The 24530-nt window shown below is 36.6% G+C and overlaps 1 protein-coding gene across 5 annotated transcripts in view; it reads left to right on the plus strand.

Moving 5' to 3' along the window:
* RAPGEF2 (Rap guanine nucleotide exchange factor 2) overlaps positions 1-24530 on the plus strand; it is a 213678-nt gene that overhangs the window by 69007 nt on the left and 120141 nt on the right. For all 5 annotated transcript variants that reach the window (XM_081077835.1, XM_081077838.1, XM_081077840.1 and 2 more), the window contains exons 3-4: positions 158-214; positions 13254-13337. In XM_081077835.1, coding sequence (XP_080933961.1) covers positions 158-214; positions 13254-13337 — 141 coding nt within the window. The remainder of the gene's footprint in view (positions 1-157; positions 215-13253; positions 13338-24530) is intronic.

Consider the following 24530-nt stretch of genomic DNA (forward strand, 5'->3'; position numbering starts at 1 on the left):
CTTCACCAGATTTTATGTTGTTAACCTAGGCACCTGTTTGATGAGCTATATAAAGTAATCTTAACTTTCTAGACTACATGGCTCATTTAACTTTTTGAACTATTAGTATGTTTTTTCATGACAAATGTTGAACTCATGTTTTTTATTTCTTCTACAGGTTAATGTGTGAAACTGTGAGATATGAGAGACATGAAGCAAATGAAGTTTTATACTAGTAGGTATTTCCTTTCTCTTTGCTCAATGTATAATGCAGCGACTAAATAATTTCCTTAAAGAATCAAAGAAGTATTAGTAATAGCTTGCTGAGTCAACGTTACCTTATTTTGGTGTTAAGTTATATTTTATAATTTAGAAATGTGAAACATTTCAGCTATTTCCTGTCATAAAGTAAACGTTTACAGTTTTTTGCTAAGTTCACATCTGTAGCTGTATATCTCTCGTGTGATTCAGAGATATTATTTCACATTATGGAGTATTTTGACATTTGTATCAGGAAATAAGACATGGTGTATATATAGCATTTCCAACAGAACCAAATATATATTCCCACAATCCCACAAGACGAGATGTAAATATAGAATAAATATCTTATATTAACTTCTAATTCTTTCAGAAACAGAAAAATAAGCTGCCCACCTCTCTTTAGGCATAGTTTCTTTTTAAAATAATATTGATATTCCTTTCAAGATGTGTAATATATTCCTTGAGAAAACGAGGACTGATTCTTTAAAAGAATGTGATATACATGCAGTGGATAAATACTGGAGTATTAGGATATGTAAACTATGATTTACTAGACGTATTATTTCATTAATAATGTTTGCCCTGACTGACGGTTGTTCTGTTGACTTTCCTTCCTGTTTTTCAAAGCACTTATTAAGTAACTACTACTTTCCGTGCATATTATAGTGAATATTTATTGAAATAAATAAATCACAGCTTCTACCCTTAAGGAGGCTATAATCTCTTGAGGGAGGTAGAAGTAGACTAAAAGGAAATCAACAACAATTAAAACTAATTAAGCAAAATAACTGAGACTATAGACATGTTCTAAGGGCAGAAGAAGTGCAAGGGAAAGCTTGAGGGAAATGGGGAGAGTCTCAGGGAAGGGGCCTTTTGAACTAGGTCCAAAAAGTGTGTCCAGTGGTCTATAGAGACTTCGTTGGCAGAAGAATCAGTACGCGCAGGGACATGGAGGTGAAGGGGCCTGACACGATGCTTTGACCACTGTGGCAAGTTTTGCCTGAGTGGCATGGGGTGTGGGTCAGGATGATGAGTCAAGAAAAGAGGCAGGCCAGTCCTTCCTACTTGCTTGTGAATGTGTTGTTAAAAAAAAAAAAAAATCAGTCTCAATTCTTTGGCAACAGGAAATGAGTTTTTTCCCCCTCCTAAATATATTTTATCTTGGAAAACTACAACTATTCACAATATTAGAGACAATAGTTTAATGGACCCTATAAACTCATCATCCAACATTGTCAGTTGATGGCCAATTTGTGTCATCACTTGCTCCCCCTCTCCCACCTCCAACTGGACTATTTTGAAGTAAATCCGGAAATATTAATTCATTCATAATTATTTTGATATGTATCTTTATCTTTAAAAGATAAAAACTTTAAAAAATTTAACCACAATAAACAAAAGTTTATCATTAAAACTTAAAAAATAATTCTTTATATCATGAAAATATTCAAATTTATTTGTCTCAAAAAATTGTTTTTACGGTTTATTTATTTGAATCAGATCTGAATAAGGTCCATCCATTGCGATATTTCTAAATTATCTTTTAATCTGTAGCTTGGTGACCAATTTTAAAGAAGCAAAATGACGTGACCAAATGGCTTCCAACTCTACTCATCCCCTCAAAGATAATATCTGTGCCTGTATGAAAAGGCAAAAGTTGGATGAGCTTGAGTGGATGGGCAGGGAGGTCCATATGGAGACAATTTCAGTAATCTGAGGCCACAAAGTTTGAACTGAGGCAAAGACAGAAAGAATGAGGAAGTCAGGGGTAGATTTTACAAGAAGATACAGGTGGCTGTGATCTAGGATGATTCCTGGATTGTAATTTATTAAACTTGAACATCTAGGGGCTGCTTTGCAGGAACTTGTAAATATCCATCTGGGGCTTAAAAGAACATATACCAAATATAGAAGAATGATAAATAACCAATTGATAATGAGATAACACTAGGGGCCGTTGCTTTTCACATATTTATTCTTAAAGAAATTAAGCTGTAAATAATTTAGAATATTTGTTTCCTTGAGGAACAATTAAAAGCTACCAATGGAATGGGAATACAAATGTCGGAGTTGGAAATCTCCGATGAATGTTACTGAAATTTTTTGAAGCAGCCTAGTGGTAGTGTCACCTTTCTATTATTTTGTCCTTCTATAAACAGTGCTGGTAGTATTGATGATGAGGTATAACACACATTTAACAAGGACTTCCTGTTTCCTACATACTCTAAGAAGTGCTGTATGTGCATTAATTTACTTACTCATTATAGCTGTCTTGTGAGTAGGTATTACCATCATCCCAGTTTTACACATGAAGGAACTGAGGCTTTGCGAGGATGAAGAACTTGCCCAAGGTCTCACTGCTCAAAGTGGGACCTGAATTTGAGCCCAGACATTGGGATTCTGTAGCCTTCCCCCACTCAACCAGTATTTCCCAGCTTTTTTCATACCACCATAAAAAATGGCACCATAAAAAGCATGATAATGCTTGTATACATGTTGGGATAAGCACATCATCTTTCCATGATGCTGGCTTCCCCAGGGGTGATGGTGGGAACTGAAACCCACTGGCAGTTCTGCCTACATTACCCTGACTCCCTAACAGTTTTTATTCATTATTCATTTAAATTGAAGGCAGATTACAGTGTCTTTAAATATACCTAGAGATTTTTGGGGGGGTCAATTTAGACAGTGAGTGAGCTATGCTGATAATGCAAAGCCATGTTTGAGATAATCCTAAATTGAATTCACTTAGGCTGGAGTTTGTAACAAGAGTTGATTTATAGCAATTGATCATTTTTGACTAGTTAGAATTAGGTGACATGTTAGTAAGCAGTGGAAAGCCTGTGGATAGTCAGTAGATCATGAATTCGTAAGATCAAAAATTCACACAGAGACTAGCTGTAGATTCCTAGTATTTGGCCAATCTTGTGATGGAGGGTAATAAAAGCATTTTCTTCTGTGGTCCTTGAACAAACATGTTTTTGCTTTTACCAGTTTGTGTAGGTGCAGTTTTGAAAATTAAAGAACCCTTGTATTTGTGGTATATATAAATCTGTGATAACTTTGTAATGCCACCCCTCTTGGGGACCTGTTGTTACTACTTCATGGAGGAAATGACCTGTCTGTTCGTGTTCTCCCTTGAGCTTAAGGAACAGAGGATAGTTAGAATATCAAAGACTTTCAGACTTTGGTTTTATGACCAAGAGATGAGCATCCACATTCCTTATTATGGCGACTTCTAGTCTATGGTTTTAATAATTTTACTAGCTAAATATAATACTCTTTTGATCCACCTCTGTACCTCATTTTTCTCATCTATAAATGGAAACAATGATAATACCATGTTTCCCCAAAAATAAGACCTAGCCGGACCATCAGCTCTAATGCGTCTTTTGGAGCAAAAATTAACATAAGACCTGGTCTTATGACATAAGACCGTGTATAATATAATATAATATAATGCCGGGCCTTATATTAATTTTTGCTCCAAAAGACGCATTAGAGCTCAGGGTCTGGCTAGGTCTTATTTTCGGGGAAACACGGTAGTTAGTACCTACTTTTTAGTCTTTGTGTGGATAAATGCAATACTACCTATGAAGTACTTAGAGCAGTTCATACATAGTAAGTGTACAAAAATGTTAGCTGCTAGCCTGTTCTGATAATTTACATTTTGGTCTTTCAATTTTTTAGCTGCTTTAAACTTTTGTTAGGAAGGAATTCTAGTAGTGATGCTGTAAATTTCACAGTGTTATAGTTTTAACATAAACCAACTAGATGGCAAAAGTGCCATTTTAAGTTGTGTTGAGATTTGGAGAGAGTTGCGAATCTGATAAAATTGATTTTTTAAAAAGTTAGAACTGCCCATTTCAAATCTAGTTGTATTTGCGCTAGAAAGTTAGATAAAATTAGTGGAACTTTACACAGTGGACAAGAATATCAGGTAATTTCTGTCTTCCTTTCATTTGTTATCTACTATATGCTAGCTATTTTTCTGGATCGGGAATACTAAGGTGGCAGTATAAATTCCTTACCTGAGAGCTTTAATTTAGAGATATCTTTCTTTAAGAATTTAATGTGAAGTGAGAAAAACAAGTGTGTCCTTTTAGCTTGAGTTTTTCTCCCTATTTCAGTCTAATATATGGTTACATTTAAAGTGCTAAAAACTTTTGGATCAGAAATTGACCCATTAAAAAAGTATTTTAAGTGCACACACAAACACACATACCCACACTACAAATATAGGTAACTCTCTACCTCAATGCCCATTTTCTACATACATGTCTGACTGAATGGTTTTGGATTTTAAAGAGTTTTCATAGCAGTTTGTTAAGGGATTTATCTTTCTTTATTGCAGGAGAGGAAATTGTTCCTCCATAAAAAGCTGCGTGGAAGCCTATTGAGTCTTTTAAAGCATTTTCATTTAAATCTGTAAATGTGCAATTTAGAACTTCAGGCCTCAGCTGCAACGTCATTGCTTTAGCAGTCTTTTCACTTGCTGGCTTGGTTTCCGGTTTTCACAGCAGCTTTTCCAAATCACTTCTCTGCAAGGCCACCCACCCACTGTTCTCCCGCTCCCCCTCCAGCTGACTCTGTCCCAAGCTTTACTTTCTGTTCACAATCCCTAATTTATCTGCAGCTGCCTTTGCTGCATGTCTCTCTGGTCCCTCCAGGAGGAAGATGTCCTTTGTCCTGCACGGTGTGGTTATTGCTGTTCTCACCTGTATTGTCACCCTCTTCTCCTACTCTCTTTCCTATAGGCTGTAAGTGTGCCAGTGTCTTCTATCCTAAGGAAGTTCTCCTTTAAGTCTTTGACCCACATCCAGTTATTGCCCTGCTCCATCCGTCCTGATGTGACTGAGCTTTTTTTTTCTTTTACGTGCAGTCTTATTTTTAAGTGATTGCAAACACACATTTGCTTTAGGGTTTGTTGTTGTTGTTGTTTTTAAGAAACAAAATACTTCAAATCTCCTTTCTCCTTTCTTCCCCAGCAAGATGCATCCATTTTTTTGAAGTATCCTTCTTGTCCATGTTTCCATAATAATTTTACTATACTTGCTATGTGTGTGTAAAGAAAATGGTGAAACCATTGTGTGCCATTGGTCTTACAAAAACAAATAATACATGTTTTGTCTTTGAGCTTATCACGGAGAGCCCCAGCAGAGAAGGAAAACAATTATTAAACGTTCTGATACATCTAGTCACAGAAGTAATGCATTTGTGAAAAAGATGAAAACTGTTCTGTGACTGAAAAGCCATCTGCAAACTGGAAGGTGGCCATCGCTAGAATTTCCTTTTCTAAGCGGTGGAACACGTCGTCCATAGGAAATCCTATTCGACTCAGTCGACTCAGTTGCAGTTGCTGTTAAGGTGAAAGGAGGGTGGGATAGCGGGACATCCGAGAGGGCTCAAGAAGTGCATATTAAAACCTCTGATCTGAACTAATGGCTGGACTCCATGAAAGGACAGAAGATAATTTGTTGTAAATAAGTCACGTTATTTTCACTTTGGTTTTAGGCATAACCATATATTTGAGAGCACAAGTTTAAGCCCATCCAGAGAGTATAACATGTTTTAATAACAGTATAGGTGAGCAGAAACGAGGCCCTGAACTTCAGCGGAGGCTTCAGTTAAGAGAGGCTTCAGGAGAACGAGCAGAAGTGATGGTAGATTGTGGAGAGGGAGAAACTTAGGAAGACTTTTCTGTCCTCTGTTTTATTCTTTGATTAGATAACATTACTGTAACTGGATGCAAGACAAGAAACAGGTATTTTTCTAGTTTTGTCACTGGCTGGCTCTCTGGAAGTCCTTGAGAGTTGTCTCTACTTAGTTTTGGGAACTTTTGTTAGTCTTCATTTTATTTCTTTTCTGGTTTTTTAGCTCAAGATGTGAGACCAGTAGCCCTAGAGTGATAAGAATTCTGTCTCTATTTCTCCCAGAAGCCAACAGCTTTGCTTTGAATATGGCATAACATCCTGGGTAGCATAATGCACCTTTTCTTTCTAAAATATCCCAAAGGTCAGTGTTTGATGTTACATGTGGTCTCAGTGGTACATAACCCACCTGTGACTGCGGCATCACCCCCTCTATCTAAATGGTCTTTGTAACCACTATTTCTGGACATTTCACGGGTGCTCTTATCACTGGTTCTTATTTACCATGGGACGGCCATCTTTTTGCATCTCTGTGTGTATGTTGTGAATGTTGCCCACAGAAAGCATCATAAAGGTGCTTCTTCACTCTTCTGAGCCCCTTCTGGCTTGTGCTCATGCCACATTGCACTTGGTCTGCTGAAGTGGGAGGAATCCCTTGTACTCCCAATGCCCTCCTTATGCCAGGGCAAAGTTTTGTCAGGACAGCCTCGGAAAGCACTAACTTCTGGTCCCCAATTGTTTGGATTTTGCACACGCATGTTTCTTTTAGTTTCTATGTGTTGTCTTCCCCCGCCCGCACCCCCAACACACACAAAGATGTAGATGTCCCTGCTTGTGGTGGGCAGGAGGCCCATTTTGAGCGAATGTCATGCAGGCTCAGTATGCTTTGCCCACAGCCACCCACCCCCACCACTCCTGACTCTCCCATTTTGTTGCAAGTCCTTTCTTCATAGTCCCCCTTGCCTTCATCTGCATAAACAACCTTTTTGGCTGATTGGACTCTGCTTAAGTTATCTCATTGTATTAATAGCTGAATAAAGTAGCTTTTTCACATTACTTGTTTGTCCTCCCATAATTGTCTTTGCTGATTTAATCAGTTTTCTTTTGATTTAGTAGCTTATTCTTTCAACCCCCTTGTCAACTTCAACTTGATCACTTTTATTAGCTTCCGGCGTTATAAATACTGACTATGGAGCAGCACACACAGCATTTTTATGTGGCAACATCGCCACCTTGTGGACTTGTAGGATATGGCTGTGGAAGGTTAAGCCTGGCTTCTTTTTTCCAGTTATTGGTAAATGGAAACTCACAATTTTGACTTTCAGGCTCTTGAATACCATATCTGGGTTGGCGTCTATTCAGTTACTAATTCATCCATTAAGAAAATACCTAAGTACCAATCAGGCGTTATATAGTGTATATATTGGGGCTACTGATGAGTTAAAGGAGTTTAGAAGCTAATGGGGAAAACTCTAAAAGTAATTTTGAGACTCTGGCAACTGCTGCCTGTGAGCACGTCCCAAGTGCTCTGAGAACCCAGGAGGAAGGTGACTCACTTTATTTGGAAGATACCAAAACACTTCTCAGAGGAAGTGGTAGTTAACCTGGGATTCAAAGGATGAGTAATAAGTGTACTACACAAAAGGTACTATTTAGAAGCTGGAACAGCAGGTTTATTTAAAGGCCCTGAGGCATAGGTGGGGAAGAAAAGTGTAGCCTAGCTGAACAGGACGAAGTTTGCAGCGTAGAATATGTGGAAGATTGGAGCAGAAAGGGAAGTTGTGGGTTGGCCCTTTCAGGGATGGTCGTTAGAGAGGAAAGGAGATGAGAACTAGTATTTTGTAAGTACCTGTTATGCAAGGTACTCCATGTATATACTGCCTCATTAAATCAGGGTAACGTTGTGAAGAAGGTACTGATATCCCCATTTCATGGTTGAGGCGCTAGAATCTCAGAATTTAACTTCACCAGGATCACATGGCTAGTATAAAAGAATATATGTTCTAAAACCTTTGCTCTTTGAGTGGCAACATGTTGCTTCCCTCATATGCTAAACAAAGGTGTTTGAACTTTCTCCTGTTCAGGATCCAGGGGTAACAGCAGAGGCATGTCATGATCTGATTTACCTGAGCAAATGCTAACTGAAATAGTGTCGGGTTTTTACCAGGTGCAGCACACAGTTCCTGCCTAAAAGGAGGTTGTAAAATAGAATGAAATTAGATGTGGTAAGTATTTTGGAGTTTGGAAAACAGTAAGTGAGAAGACTTTATAAAAGAAGTAGGGCTTGAGCCGTTCCCGTAAGGTGCGGTGTGATTTAGAAGGTGGAGGGAGACAACACACCTTGGGCAGATAGGCAGTGTGGGAAAGCAACAACCAGTCGGCAGTGGGGGTGTGCGTTGAGGAATAGAAGGAAATAAGGTGGGAAAAGAGTGGGAGGAGATTATATATTTGCCTGCTCCCCATTATTCCAAGTCTAAACTTGCCATTCCATTTTGGACTTGGAATAATGGGCAGTAGGAGCCATTCCTTGCTGACTGCTTCGGAGTCCTTCTATCTGGTTATACTGGAAGGTGAATGGATCATTTTGTGATGGTCTGTTTATGGTTTCGTCTGCTGTTTTGGTTTTGTTTGACTTTATTCATTTCCTCCCTGTTGATGAAAACTAAAAACAAAACAAAACAAAAACAGGAGCCTTTCAGAGTGCCTTGCCATAACATCTAGGCTTTTGTGGCTTTCATTTATGTCACTTATAGGATGGCATGTATAGGAATTAAATCAATCGTCCATTATAGTCCTTAGCTCAGTCTAAAAATTGTCCATTTGGCTGAACAGAGAGACTTACAAAATATTACTTTGCTATATGTACTTCTTTAATTTTTAGGTTTCTCTTTTCTACCTGTTAATTGGTGGTTTAAGACTAAGGTTATTTGGAAATGCTCAGTCAGGTTTATTCCAGGATTCAGCTTTTACCATTTTAACAACCCTTAAAGGGATTCCTTAGTTCATAATTTTAAAACAATAAAACAATTATTTGAGAAAAATTAAAGTAACACTGGTAAATAAAACATATGCAACTAATTGCATAGATAGTAATAGAATTGTAGGTTTTTTTTCTCCCCTTGTCATTTGTTTTTGTTGGTGCTTGATATTGAAACAGTTTTTCTCAAGGTTTTTCAAACTTTGTAAAAGCCCATGCGTAAGAATCGCCTGGGATATGTGTTTAAAAGGTATTGTGATGGATCTCCCACCTAATGATCAGAAATTAGGGGACAGGGTGAGATGGGTAGATCCTGGGAACATGCATTTTTAATTAGCGCCCCAGGTAATTCACATGCGCACGAAAGCTTGAGAACCACTGGACAGAGTAAAATCTCAGTATTAGTCCTAGATGATGGTGATGATGATGATGACGATGATGTCAACCTTTCATTAGCCAATCCATTGCCAGCGTGCCCGTCTGCAAGCAAGATCTCAGATGAATTTTGCTTACCCTTTAAGTCTAGAAAAGTTTGATGCTGCTGCTGCTAAGCACTGTTCTTAGAAACACTTTTTCATCTTTTCTTAAAAAAAGAATAATCATCATCACTTCGCACATATAAAAGTGCTATAAAACCCATCAGGTAACAGCCGCACTGTGGGAAGGGAGTTTTTGTGGACCTGGAAGGAATGGTAGTTGTACCCCATGCTGAAACACTGCCTGCCTGAGGCATAATTGAAAGGGAAGAAAGTGAGCATGGTTGGTAGAGTGATTTCTAATAAAGCTGGCAGAATTTTCTGGACGATTAAGACCAAATAAAACAGTTTTTTCTGGTGGCATCTCACAGCAAGGGATGTTCAGAACAGGAACCAAACCTGAGTTCTATGGGGGTTGGGTGGGAAGAGAGGAGGAAAGAAGCAGAATTTTTCTAGTTTACAGCTATTTCCAGAACATCTTTAAAAAAAGATTCATTGCTTTTGTATTCTTAGTTCTAATTAGCTTACTTTTGTAAAACTTGAATCTTTAAAAGAGATGACTCAATAGTATAGAAATTACAATGATCTTACTTGGCTTGGCATGTAGGAAATGCAATAAATGCAATAAATTTTTGTTGATTGATCATTTTCCGTGTAAGCAATGCCTGTGTAAGCAGGTATAACTCTTTGTAAGTGAACATTTGAATTTTTTGGAAAAGATAGAGAAATAGTCATCTATCAGGCAAACAAAATTATAATAAATGGGAAATGTTGAGAGGACCGGGATCTTATCTTTACTTCCATTAATCTTTCCCAAGATTTTCCTGATACGAAGAGCCAACACTAACGATAGGGTAATCAACAAGTATTCAGGGTGCCAGAATATTCGCTGTCACAGTATTTTATCCATTGTAGACACTGGCTGCCTTTTACTTCATGGGTATTTTATGGTCAGTGCCAGGAAAGCTGAGTGTACGACCCTTGCGTTTATAATGTCCATAGTAATTTTGCCTTCAAAATGGACAGACATGGAATAACTAAAAAGCCAGTGAATGTTTGTTATATGCTCTGTCACAGTTAATCAGGCCAGAGTGACATTTATTGTACTTTTTCACATGATGCAAAAGCTATAGAATAATTATTTGCATTTAGTGAGCATTGTTCATTTAATTCTTGCTACAGTTGTAGTAACTTGCCCAAGGCCACATAGTAAGTGATAATCTGCCTTAGTTTCCTAGTTCTCTAGATTTCATTTCCCTTGACCAACCTTTGGTGATAGAGGGACCATTGTAAGAACAGATTAAAACAAGTTTACAAAATAATTCCTTTTTTCTTTCTTTATATTTCAGTGTTTTCTTGTTTGTTATATTTGAAAATTTAAAGTATTCTTGCATCTGGCAGAACACCTTTTTACTTGACATAAAACAGAATTAATAATAATGTTTTCACCTTATGTTAAGAAAGTTTTGTTTTTTTGTTTTCCCCCCCCCCACCCAAACTAGGTAAATGGTTGTTGTTTGCAAAAGCTAATGATTAAAAACTGGGGAGAAAAGAGTATAAATTATTTTTTTGAAGTACTTCGCATTTTCACTTGAGAAATCATTTTACTTTTCTGGTTTTGTTGGAACTAAACTCTATTTGACAATATTTTCCTTTATGTTTTATGTCTGTGTTGCTATGGAGGACTAAGTAATTGTGAAATTGGTTAGGAATGGATTTGGGAAGAGCAGAGATCAACTGATGATTTGTTTTAGAAGCAAACAGTGAAATGAAAATGATTAGGTGATAGTGATTGGTGTTTTAAATAAATAATGTAGTTATTTAGTATTGTAAATAGAATTTAGTGTTCTTTAAAAAAAAAAGAGCTGGCAGAGATCGTTGAAGACTCCTTTGAAGCACTTGCATGTGATTGAGTCCCTGGGATCTGAGGGGTGTGTAGTGTGCCACCTCCTGTTGTCCTCTTAAAAGCAGCTGGCTTGCTCTCTACTTCCTTCCCACCCCTCCCACTAGCTAGAAAGTATGGCGGTGAAGTTTGGAGCGGCCACCTTATGCTATGAGATGTGAGCCACATGTTGAGGGCGACAGCCACACAATGGGCCTGAGTCTCCATACCCTGTGGACACCTTATCAGCCCTGGGATCCATGTGCTCAGGCTGTTTCGTGTGTGAGAGAGAAATGAACTTCCTCCTTGGTTAAGCCGTTGCTCTGTTTAGCTTTTTGTTGTGTTTTGTTTTAATAGTAACTGAGCTTATATCCTAATAAATTTGCTAAACTTGAGTCTATAAAATAAACAACTTACATATGGCAAAAAGCACCATTAACAAAGTCAAAGCATAAGCAACAAATGGGGTGAAAAGATACTCACTGCTCAGGTTTCAAAAGGCTCATTTTTATTAAGTGCCTCTAGATAAGAAAATAAAATCCCCCAACTTAGAAAATCAGCAAAAACTTTTATGAATTGATTTCACAGAAAAATACATAGATATGACTCATGTAAATAAGAAAAAAAAGATGCTCTTATAACAATAAGAAAAAGAAATGAAAAAGAAAACGACACCAAGCAGATTGGTAAAAACCCGGAAGGTTGATTAAAAGCCCCAGTAACAGAAAGCCTTGTCTCCCCAGTGGCTTGTCCCTCCCCGCTCTACTTCAGAATTGTTTTCTGCCACACCACGCTGGCCTTGTTGGGTAGTGTCAGCCTGTGGCCTTTGCATGCACACTTGAGATCCTCCCTGCCCTTTGCCTGGGACACTGGTCCCTTCAGGATCCACTTGGCCAACTCATTTTGCTCAGCTGTGCTCTTCTCAGTGAGACTTGTCTTGGGCACCCATTTAAACCTGTAACACCCCACCCTTGTTTTCCTTACCCTACGCTATTTTTTTTTCTTTAGAGTTCTGATTTATAATTTTCCAATTTAGTATTTTTGTTGTTTATTATCTGTATTGTCTCACCAGAATATAAGCTCCATGAGGACAGGGACATTTTTATTGTTGTTATTGTTCTCTGAAGTATTCTAAGCACCTAGAACAGCCCCCACCATCGATTGTTAGTTAAATGTTTGTTCAATAAATGTAACAAACTGTAGTAGTAAGGATGTGTTGAAGCAGGTAGACAGATAAGTTGCTAACCACCTGGGGAGGACAATTTGACAGTATTTATCAGAAAGAACAGTGTATGTACCCTTTGGTCCTCTTGTTACTGGTGACAGTTACTATTGTATATGCAAAATTAATCACTGCAGTTTTCATTTACTTTTTTAAATAATTGCCTACAATTAAAAACAAGTGAAATGACTTGTTGCTTAAGTTAAATATAGCACATCCACAAGATACCGATCAGATGAAAAGATCTCTAGAATTTAGCACAAAGGTGGAACACTGTAGAGTGTACTGTCTTTTCTGTAAAAAAAAGAAAAGAAAAAAAGAAGATGGTGGAGGAAATAAGAATATGTGTCCATAATTTGTGTGAATATAAGTAAAGAAATTCTGAAAGAATATCTGACAAGTGTGATAGAAAAATGTGGGAGCTTGGTAGACATGGGGAAGGGTTGGGACGACTGTTTCACTGTTTTCCTCCATATTGTTTGTTTTATGAAGCAATGGAGAGTATTCTGAGTTCAAAAAATTAAACTAAAAAAGTGAAACTTGGAATGGTAGGTGATTTACACCTAAGGAACATTTAAAATATTTAAATATACTGACAAATATTTTTAGCTTATTTGGGAGATAAAAAATAATTTAAAGAAATTATTCCAAGAGTCAAGTAATGGCATTTTTATGAACATGCTTTATGCTATTTCATTGTTCTTCATGATTCTGAAAGTAACATGGGCAACACTTTGTATTGTATGTATTTTGATTTTGTTGTTGTTTTTGTTATAACCATCTGATTCTATTTTCTTTTCAGTCCTGATGATATTGGGACCTGCTGGTATATCCTCCTGTCTGGTTCCGTGTTCATTAAGGAGTCCATGTTTCTTCCAAGAAGCAGGTATCTTATAGACATTCTGTAATAGATTATCTGTGAAGCTGGAAATCCTTTTGCAGAATTGAGTTCTTTTGCAGAATTGTTTTCTCTTCCTATTTCCTCTTTCATGACACAAAGCAGGGCAGTAGCTTGGGGTGTTAACACGTAAATCTTTAAGAAAGGACTGTTTTATGTTGTAAACACTGTTGCAAGCTCTTTAACAAAGGGCAAGAACAAAAGACATGCTGGTGACATGTCCATTTGTTACATGAACATGTCAGGCTAATTTAGTACACATTTGTTCATCGGGAATAAAATATGCCTCTGTAACAGGCAATCTCATAAACATCTAACGAGAGGAAAAGAAAGTTCATTGAGACCACATGGGACTAGAAATGGAAAGCCAGGAACTGTCGTTGACTTTCCTGACTCTCAGGACCATATGTTCTCTCATTTTTGCATCTGTCTGTGGACTGGCTTCCCGCTCTCCAAGGCTATTAATGTCTCTTTTCCTGTGACTTTGGCTTGTATGTGCCAACTGTTGATTTATGACCTTGTGTCCCTAATGTTTACAACAGTTGACTGTAGTGCCTGTGTCTTTTCTTTGGATTCTTTAGGCTCCAGTCTGATTGGCTGGGCTTGGGGCTGGTGTGTACCTAGTTCCAATCAGCTATAGCCAAAGAGGGTTGGGACCCATCTGTTATACATGTGGCTGCATGTGTGCAGGTTCCCTGACTGAGGGTATCTTAGTTGTTTTTCCCCCAATTGTGTATTTTTCACAAATATTTTTATTTTGACTAAAGATTTTGAAAACTTTTTTTGAAAACCGATTAAATATCTGTATTTAAATTTACTAAATAAATATTTAAATTGACTAAATTTATTAAAGAGCAGTGCTCTCCCTTCCCCACTTCTCACCTTCTGTAACTTAACGCTCTTATGAACATATTAAAATATATTCTTGATAAATCATTCTGAATGGGTCAGGGCATGTTAAGAATCTATTGTAAAGATGTGAACACATTTTTATGAAAAGTCAGAGTCAGTGAGACAGGGAGAAGCAATTTATATCATTATGTCAAATGGCAGGTACTAGAAGGCACTGAGATGGGCCTTTAGCGGCCAGAATGGTAGTGAAAGAGTGCCAGGGGCACGTGACATCTCATGAAAAACAACCTCTGGTGCAATTGCCATGCCTGTTTGCCCTTCTACTTCTCCGAGTTCAGTTTGGCAGACATTATTCTCTTTGGAAAAAGGTCCCATGAGGGAGGGAAGATCTATTGCCTATTTGTTTATTGTTCTTATAGTAGCAATAGTCACGGTAATAGTGGTGGTGTTGGTGGTGGCAGTAGTAGTAATAGAACTAGTAATAGTTGTAATAATAAAATGATGAGGGAAAAATAGCTAAGTCTTTGACAGTGCTTTCTGTTTGCCAGGCACCATTTTAAAAGCTTTACATATATTGAATCATTTAATTTCACACTATCCTTTGAGGTAGGTGCCATTGTTACCTATATTTTATGACTGAGGGAACTCCGGCAATTTCGGATGGTGGGGGGATGTGCTTCCTAGAATTCTGCCTAGGAAGCTGGGAGTGACCCTGACACCTAGCTCCTGTAATTCTAGAATCCTGTTTCCCCGAGGGATGGAGAATTGAGTAACAACACTCTTCTGCTCCTTCAAACACAGGACTTACTATTTGGTTCCTTTTTTGGAGACTCTATCGAACTCTATTTCTGAACTTAGAAGAAGGTGTAGGCAAAAACATTCAAGCACTGGCATATTTAAAAAATTACATATAATTTTAATGTAAAAAGTAATAATAATTACTACATAAATTATCACAGATAAAGAAGGAAAAACATCACAACTCTCATCCAAGATAATTATTCTTTAATATTTCAGTGTTTTTCCATCTAGTCTTACATGTATGTGTTCCACATACTTAAGAGCGTACTTTATAAACAATTTAATATCTTATTTCAATGAAAGAATCTGTATATGTATACGCATTGCCTCATAATATTAAAAACTATAAAGGATTACTCTTTATACATCTTAATGTCTGTTTAATGTTCAGTTATTTGAACTTCCACAATTTAGTTAACGATTGTAAAGAGTAAATTTTCAATACTTTTTATTGTAAATAATGCTGTGATGAATGCGATTTGGAATTTACACACGTTAAAGAGAACCGAGGTTAGTGACGTCATCATCTTGCTGCAAGGTCTGTTGTACCAACTCAGTCCATAGACTGCGCTCCTACAGCTCTGAAGGAGCCTGTGAGGTCCGTCTTGACTACCGGCCATCAACAACTAGTCAAGTAACAGCTTGTTCTCACTTGTGGAAAGGGAACCTAACATTAAGAAAACACTGCTGTTCTAGAAGAAAGAGGACTTGCAGTTCAGCCCTATTTCATGAACACATTGGACTCTATGTCTAATTATTTTAAAAGATGACATAAGTTCCTTTTTCTCTGGCTGGATGGCAAATGCTCTCATGTCAGTACTTTAATGGGATGAAGGAAGGAGTGGTATTCAGACTGAATGACGAGCTAGTCCTATATATAGGTTATTCCTTCACGTTGCACCCGGTGACATTTGCTCTGTCCAAGTTGTTTGTTTCCTTTGGAGATGTTGCCTTAGGAATAGTACTGAGATTGTTTTAACATGAGAGAGGCTCTACTGGTACTACACTAGAGGTTGGCATGAGTGAGTCATATGTATTGACCTCTCCAGAAAATATTGAGGTTTGATTAAAGAATAATACAGCTTAGGTATTAATAATAGTCTTCTGGATTTATAGAATAGCCAGTTCAAAGACGATTTTCCACGTTGACCATGTTTTTATCATATTAGCCTAGAAATTGGTTATCAGTATAGATGAGAAGTCACTTGATTATGCTCTTGAAATTTTCCACTCCTGTTGACAGGTAGATTAGTTAGTTTTGAATCAAAGTACTTTGAATAACAGTTCATATTTTAAACTAATTCTCATGTAATTGCTTTGACACTTGATATCAAGTGAGAAGGGTGATATACATTGCAGAAAATCTGTCATTTGCTTCCAGATTTCATTAGCTTTACTGAATTCCTCAGTTGACATTTAGGTCAGCATTTTGTGTTTTTATTATTTTTTTAAAATTTTTGTTTTCTTTTTAGACAGATAAAAGTTGTTTTGGTTGCATATCTTTACTTTGGTTATTCAAACATGAATATTGTTCCTTGATAAGATTTATAACATTTATGCAGCCTATGAATTCCTTTGTGACTTTCAGTGCCAGCTTACTCACTCTTCCCACTGTGAGCAATTTCAGTGATAGAAATGTGGTTTTTATGAGTTTTATTGTAAATCTATTAGATTTATCAAATTTTGAAACATTGGTAGTTGGACAAGTGGCTGAAATCTCACTTACAATGTTTTTGCATATAATATTGCCCTAAGATAGAGCTAAACTCTTATTTGGAGTACAGTTTGTATTCTTGAAGCAATGTATGATTTATAGTTATGTTTTTCTTAAAGCCTTATTTAAAATACAGTTTTTTGGATGATCAGAAAGATGGTGAGCAAAGTATTTTAGGAATGTAGCAAAGGTTATTCTCACTATCATTTAGGAAAATGCCAATGGGGACATTGGCCAGAGATGAATATAGAAATGGCAGAAACTGTATGTGTTTTTCCAAACCTACGGGCAAAGCAGTTGTGGTCACCAAGTTATGCAGTTGTGTGTTTCACAACTAACTCTGTGACACACTATTTAAATCCATAGTCATGGTAGGTTGATCTTTTAAGACAGTGACAGGCAGAGTATAGTGAAGTATCGTGAAAAAGTCTTCTCCCTCCCCCCACCACTAGTTTTTTCAAAAGCATCATTTGCAACAGCAGTGGGACTGGAAAGCACTAAATGAAAATTATCTTAAATAAAGTTGCAGGTGTAGAAATGCCTTTCTTCATGTATTTTTGTGTTTTTTTTCTATATAAGGACAGGGAAATGCTGATAACGTGTATTGCCCTACTGTGCTCTAAATTGGTGTATTTAATGAACTAATAGAAATTGTTATAGACTTTAAATTTTCTCACTTCCAGAATTGCCCGATTCTATAAATGCTGAAGCCTATTTTATCGGAAAGTCACAGTATAATGACTGGGATTAATGTTCGTTTTTGGCGGCTGGCTTCTTTGAAAGGTTGAGAATTCTAATTTAGATACTAAAGATATGCTTAGACTGTGTTTCTAACTTTCAACTTGCTGTTTGGATTGTTTGTTGGAGAAGGAAATAGTTTACCTAGGTTGTATGTTAACTTTTAAAGTTGGAATTTTTTCTACTATTGACAATATATCAATCATTTTTACATCTATTTGTAAAAAAAATACGGTATACTAGATATTTAAGACATGAAGCATTATTATTATACAGGCTCTTCTTTGAATTTACCTTGGTCACAATCCTGGGAAATAATCACTCCTATTAAAACATTGAATCTGGTTTCCTCAATGGAATTAATTTTATCATAGAGGCCTATAAGGAAGTGTCTTTTAATAGAAATGATCACACAGACCATATTTAATCATAAATACTATCTTTATTGCTCTGATAATAAAAAACATTTTATTTTTTTTTTACAAACAGAGCAAATGATAAACAATCTTTTCACCTCATATCAATGTGGTGGCAAGGTAGGGGCTGTAAGGTTGGAGGAAAAGATAATCCCAGGCTGTCCATAACTCTAGGAAGTTGGAAGATGCCAAGACAAGGGTTGTGATTAAACCTGGAAGCCAGAGGGGTTAAGGACAAAGACCTGTACAGAGGGATGGGGTTTCCAATGAATTAAGGTCTAAGACGATACGGTCTAGCTACCAGGGTATTTTAGGCGGCAGACCTAGTAAGCAAACTCGTCTGTACACTACAAGTGTCATAAAAAATTCTGCCTGTAACTGGCAAAGCACGGTTACTGGAAACTGCTGAAATGCCATCAAAAGTTAGAATTGGTTCATGGGTCCTTTTCATATTTATGGGTTATTCTTTCTCATTCTAAAATAGATTTAGTAGAATTCAAGTTTTGAGGCCTATTTCCATGTTATCTGCAATGTTAATTGAAACTTATATTACGTCCTATTGAATGGTTGCTGGAGTATAGAAAGGAAGCAAGATGCTCTACTCCTTGCTGTCATGTAACTTAATATCTGGTTGGGGAGATGAGGCCGTCATATGTGAAACATGAAAAAAATTGCCTAAGTGTCATGTAACAGTATAGTTTAAATAGATACAGCAAAGAGCACACAGAATGCAAAAAATCCCTTTAAAGACAGGAGTATTTTAATGTATGTGGATGGTAATCAAGGCTGGCTCTTAAGGAAGTGGATTTTCAATGGGATTTGTGAGTGAGATTCTCGGGCAGTGGTTGGAAAGGAAATCCAGACATAGTGAAGAGAATGAGTGATGGCGCAGATACAGGATTAAGGGAGGGCAGTCCAAGCATAAGTAATAGCTTGAGTAAAGGTGTAAGAATAGCATCAAGTTATCCAGAATAGAAGTGCAGTTTAGGGCATCCAATGGTAGGGAAAGCACTGGTGATGGTGGCATTCATGAGAGAGAGGTCTGGTTTGCAAAGCTGCATAACTTGGTCGGACTGTTGGTAAATTAGGTCTCAGGTATCATTGGCTGGAGGTAGGGAGAAAGGCACACATTATTTATTTGTACCACATTGGCTTTGTCCATTTACGATTCGTGCTTCTCCTTCATTGATACCAAATATATCCACAATTTGAAAATTAAAATTATGCTGTGTTACTCTCAATAATCACATTTTAAATTAGAGCTGGCAGCTTTAATGAGGATAAGTGGGGAACAAGGCATTTAACTAATCAGTTCTGAGAGGCTGAAATACTATTCTCCTTATGGTTCACATGACAAACAATGAGCTACTTAAGTTTAAAAAGCACAGGCCTACTTTATGTTTTTCAGTGCTACATGATAAGTTAATTGATAGCCCTGAGAACTTGGTAGTTTTCACAGAATGAAAGAGGGTGAAACAATGGAAGAATGGAAGAATGATTCTGTATGTAATAGAGACTGAGACATTTAAATATTCCTTATTTCATGTAAAGAGCTGCATACGATTAGAAAATCATACTCTTGAAAGAGTATAAATTAGTTACAAGTTATGTGATAACTTATTGGAGAAGGGAGTATGGCATTTTAAAAATAATTCACTAATGAATTATGTTATGGAAGGGTGGGTAACTTGATTAGACATTAAATTTATCCAAAAGGTATAAAGAGAAATGAGGGTCAGAGTTCTAGAAATTGTACATTACAGGTAAGATTTACCTTCAGGTATTGACAAAATCACAATAGGAGCGCAGATTAAGCATGGAAGGGAAAGAGTAGTTATTGAAGAAGGAATGGGGCGGGGGGGTGAAGAAAAACTATACTTAAATCTGTCCTCATTGAGTTCTAAAAATAATATGGTGTTCAAACATACCTTCCTTCCCACCATGGGAAAATACAGGAATAAATAAGTGATACATAAGCTTTTCAGAAGTTGTCTTTATTAGCCAGCATGATTAGAAGTTGTTTGTTTATTTAAAAGATAAAATTGATTTAAAAAATAAAATCCCTCCCTCCCTCCTTCCTTTCAAGATAAAACGTAAGACTTCGTTTAATCCACATTCGGAATGATCTAAAGTTAGTGGACGATGGCAGAATTTGTAAGCGCTGATAAGTTGCATAAGAACTACTTATCTCAGGCATAGTCTTATACTCCTCGTGGTCACTTTGTTTTCCAGAAGCGTGTGTTTGGGGCCTGTAGTTGCTCAGCTAATGAAAATAGGTTAGGTAGGGATTCATAGAAACGTGCGTCTATTTTAATTTAAAAATGTTCTATTTGCTCTATACATGTAAGCGTACATGTATAACTGAATATATAACTAGATTATAATATACACATATATGCATAAATGTGTGTGTGTGTGTGTGTGTCAATCAGTCCTCTTGGACTTTACTGTTTTCTTCCCAGTCTTTACAGTTATTTCCCCCCACACCTAATCCAGCAGCAGTTTTACAAAACTGACACATCCGTATCGAGATTGCCCAAACATTCTATTTCATAGGTTATGTAATTATTAAGTCAAATGGATAGTTATCAAGAATGAATGATTAATGTATTGTTTTCTGAAAATATTAATGTGTACAAAACCTAATCACTACAAGGGATTAGGTCCTAAAAAACTCCGTATCTTAGGAGAATCATTTACCAAAAGGATTATCAAAAATCAAAAAAATCAAAAATCAAAAATAACGACCAAAATGGCCACAACTGATTTCTAGTCAAACATTACCCTAGGCTATTAGTTGTATCTTTTCAAGAGAGTCCTCAACTTGATGCTTAATTAGTATTAATGAATACTTCTATCTTGACCTCTCTTCTAAATTGCTCACCTGTAAATCATTGTATGCGTATCCTTCTTACTCATTCATCTGACAGATGTTTTTGAGTGCCTCTTATGTGCCTGCCTAGAATGTGCTGCTGAAACATACAAAGATCCTGCTTGTGTGACAGATATCAAAGCCAAGAAATTACAAAGTCATTCTGTGCAGGAGTGCAGAAAGTGGGAAAAGGAAAATGATATAGTGTTGGTTATTGTTTTGCTTACTGTATTCATAACAATTAGTTTTGGTTGCATAAAACAATTGTATAAACACAGCAGGAGCTAATTCCCCCCCCCCCCACCATGTATAAAAACCCTGAAAGCAGATGGTCCAGGATGGTGTGGGGGCTCCACAGTGTGAAAAGGTGACTCTCAGCCATCTTTTTTTTCTGCTTTTACTAGCACATAGCTTCCATTTTCAGGGTTGTCAGTTCATAGTGCGGAGTGGTTTCCGAACTCCAGCTATCAAGTCTGCTGTGGAAGTGAGAAGCAGGAGGAAAGGCAGAAGAGCAGAAAAGTTAACTTCCATCCAAATCAGATTCCTTGAAACAACATTTCTTTTTATATCTAATTGTCCAGAATGTAGTCATATGGCCCCTTCAGGCCACCCAGGAGCCTGAGACATGTAGTGTTTCATTGTGAGATGCAATGTGCCCCCACTAAAAATAGTAATATAAAAATATCCTTCTAAGGAGAAAGAGGAGAATGGGTGTTGCAGTAGGCAGCCAGCAGCCTCTGTTTATGCTTGCTCTTTAGTTTTCCCTCACATTCTCAGTTTGTTAATGATCTTTCTTCGCTAGATCATTCTTCTCCTCAGCCCTGGGCTCACACGCTTCATCAGCTTAGCCATACTCCTTCAGGTCTTACATCATCTGTAATTCCTACTTGTCCTACCTAACGTTGACTCAAGTCCAGGTATTCCCATGACATATATGAGGTAAAGGTGTATATTAAAGACTTTAAAGAAATGCTGGGAAAGAGTTCTAAATGAAGGCAAATAAAATTATGAAAGGGATGTGAGTTTGAGTTGACTAGAGTTGATGTATTGAAGGGAAAGTTAAGTTGCGCTTGATGTAAATATATCCTATGTTAAATTTGAGAAAAGATAAGCGTCTAAATGAAAGGAGTAGAGTAAAATATGTAAATGATACAATAGCATCTACTACAACGTTCCCCCTCGGGGATTGGTTGTACCTCTGCTTCAATATGAAACCTCTTCATCCTGGAAAGCGAACATGATTTTTAGCATTTTTTAGATCACCCCCTGCCCCTTTTAAATCATATTCTGATGTGATGCCTGATGCACAGAGCAAAGCTGTTCTCTGGAGAGGGAGTTCAATTGCTGGATCAAGTTGGGAATTTGGTTGCTATAACTACAACTTTACAGATGTGCTGTACATATAAACGCAAGCTTTCGTTGTCCTTGGCATCCTGGCTTTGGTAGTGTCTTAGCAAAGTAAGTAGCCTTACTGAGAAGTACTCTGATATTTGTGTGTGTGTGGTTGATGTGATTTCACAGGTCATCTGATGTTTGAGGTCTTCAGTCAGGGAATTTGTCATTTATGATCCTTGGTATAAATGAGTGTGTGAGAGTTCACCCTAGAGGTCCTTATTTGCAGTGATGTTTGGGTTTCTCTTGCAGAAGTAAATATTATTATACTTCATAAAGGTTTTAAAGTCTGACATGTGTGTGTCAATGAAATACAGTATTGTTTTTCTCTGTTAAATGTTTGAATTGTTTAATCTCCCGCTAGGTGTAAAGGAATTCACTACCCTTGTTTATGCCACAGTTATATTTGCGGGGTTGGGGTTGGTTCATACCTTATGAATTCAAAGTCTCTTAAAATACATAGCAGCTAAATTTGTTTTTGTTTGAAGAACGATACTTTCAGCATTGGGAACACTAACAAAATAACAAGAGTAAGGATATTAAGAGAGCAATTGATGTATGAAGCAAAATATACATGGTGAGATCAGAATGTCTCAGAGATCAGAATTTATTAAACTGAAATTTCCTGCTCATGGTTCAGGGACCCTCTATTTTATTTTTACCATGAATTAAATTACATATGCATATATAATATAAACATATATAATTAAATATATATTAAAGCCAACAGAATATATATTTGAATGTTAAAGAAAATGACTTTATTCTATATTATGTATCCAACTTTATTGTACGTACTGAAAATTGTTTAAAAGTACTTTAAGAATTAAGAAATAGTTGAACTGTATAAAGTGAAGGTATAGTTTAGACATGTATATCAATGTCTTTTTTGTGTTAGAATTTAAATATAATGTAGATTTTAAAACTATCTGTTTAATGTTTATTACTGATTAGAAAATGAACTATAAGTTCAAAATATTAAAAATTATTGGTTTCCTTAGATACTTCTTACTTTTGCCATACATTTATGGCTTCATAGGGGTTATATGTTTTTGCAATTAAATATATATGATTTCTGGTATGTAATATTCATGTATTTTAGATCTACGTAAGCATTAAGTAACTATATGTTTTCTTAGCCATACCTTTGTCTAAAGTTTTGAGTCAGATATTTTTTACTTTATCATTTATTGATATGGTTTGCTTTATGTTTTATAGCTATAAACTGCTTAGTGTATTAATGTCATTAAGATACCTTTGCCATTTCTTCATTAAACATTTTTGTATAATTTAAAAAATTAGGGCAATGGACAAAATCTGTCAGTTTCTTGTTTTATAAAAAAATATTTGGGGTTCATTAAGGTGAATTTAAAAAACCATTATTAAGTATTCATACTTAATTCGGTTTTACAAGTAGGAAAACTTTAAATTGAGAGTTTTCCGTTTCATTAGTCTAAATCATATAGCTCCCAGGACAGAGGTCTTCTGCTGCCAGATGGATTAAGTAGTTTAAAATAATAATTAGTTAATTGTTATTAAGAATCTTGAGACTATTTCAGTTTATGAGTCTGTCACTTGATCTTGAATTTTAACTTATTATATAATTTTGGAAGCGTAGAAAGAGGAGTCTCTGTGAATATGGTCTTCCAGGCTTTGTAATCATTCTCCCATTTAAGTGAACTTTAAAAAAACCTTTATATAATTTGTGTTTAGAAACGTCATTGTGGCTAAAGAGGAGATTCTTTTCATTGATTATGAAAACACTATGACATTTACAGTATATCAGTGTATAATGTAATTATAGTCCTTCAAATACCATAGAGAAGAGCTGCCTGATAACTATTCAAGCCCAAGAAGTATGAGTTTTAATTTCTCTAAGAATGTGCTTATGGAACAATAAGTATTAGGTTAGTGCAAAAGTAATTGCAGTTTAAAGGTTAAAAATAATTGCAAAAACCGCCATTACTTTTGTACCAACCCAATAGATAACAAGACATTGAATTAGAGTCCTAGTGTTTGGCAATAATTGTAGTTAGAAGATAACGTGGGGTTAGTCTATGAAAGGTAATTAACCAAGGCAAAGTTTTCCAAACCGAGCTAGTTACTAGAGTCATCTGGCCTTAGGATGGGGAAAATTAGTATTGAGTCCCTGGCTATAGAGATTTAATTTCTGTTCGCTATAGTCTGGGTTGCACCTCACAGTCTCAGTTTCAAAGCTTAAAAACAGGTGATCATTTAGATTTGAACCAAGAGGTTGGGCTGATGCCTGTGAAACCAGTGCGTAACCAGTGAAGTTTTAAGATCAGTAGAATGAGGAGATCCTGAACGATTTGGTGAAGCTGAGACCAGAAACAGGAACCCTATGACAGTGGCCTTGCTGTGTCAAGGCGAAGGGT

This window comes from Rhinolophus hipposideros (genome assembly GCF_964194185.1).
Source record: "Rhinolophus hipposideros genome assembly, chromosome: 16".
In the NCBI taxonomy this organism is placed as follows: domain Eukaryota; kingdom Metazoa; phylum Chordata; class Mammalia; order Chiroptera; family Rhinolophidae; genus Rhinolophus; species Rhinolophus hipposideros.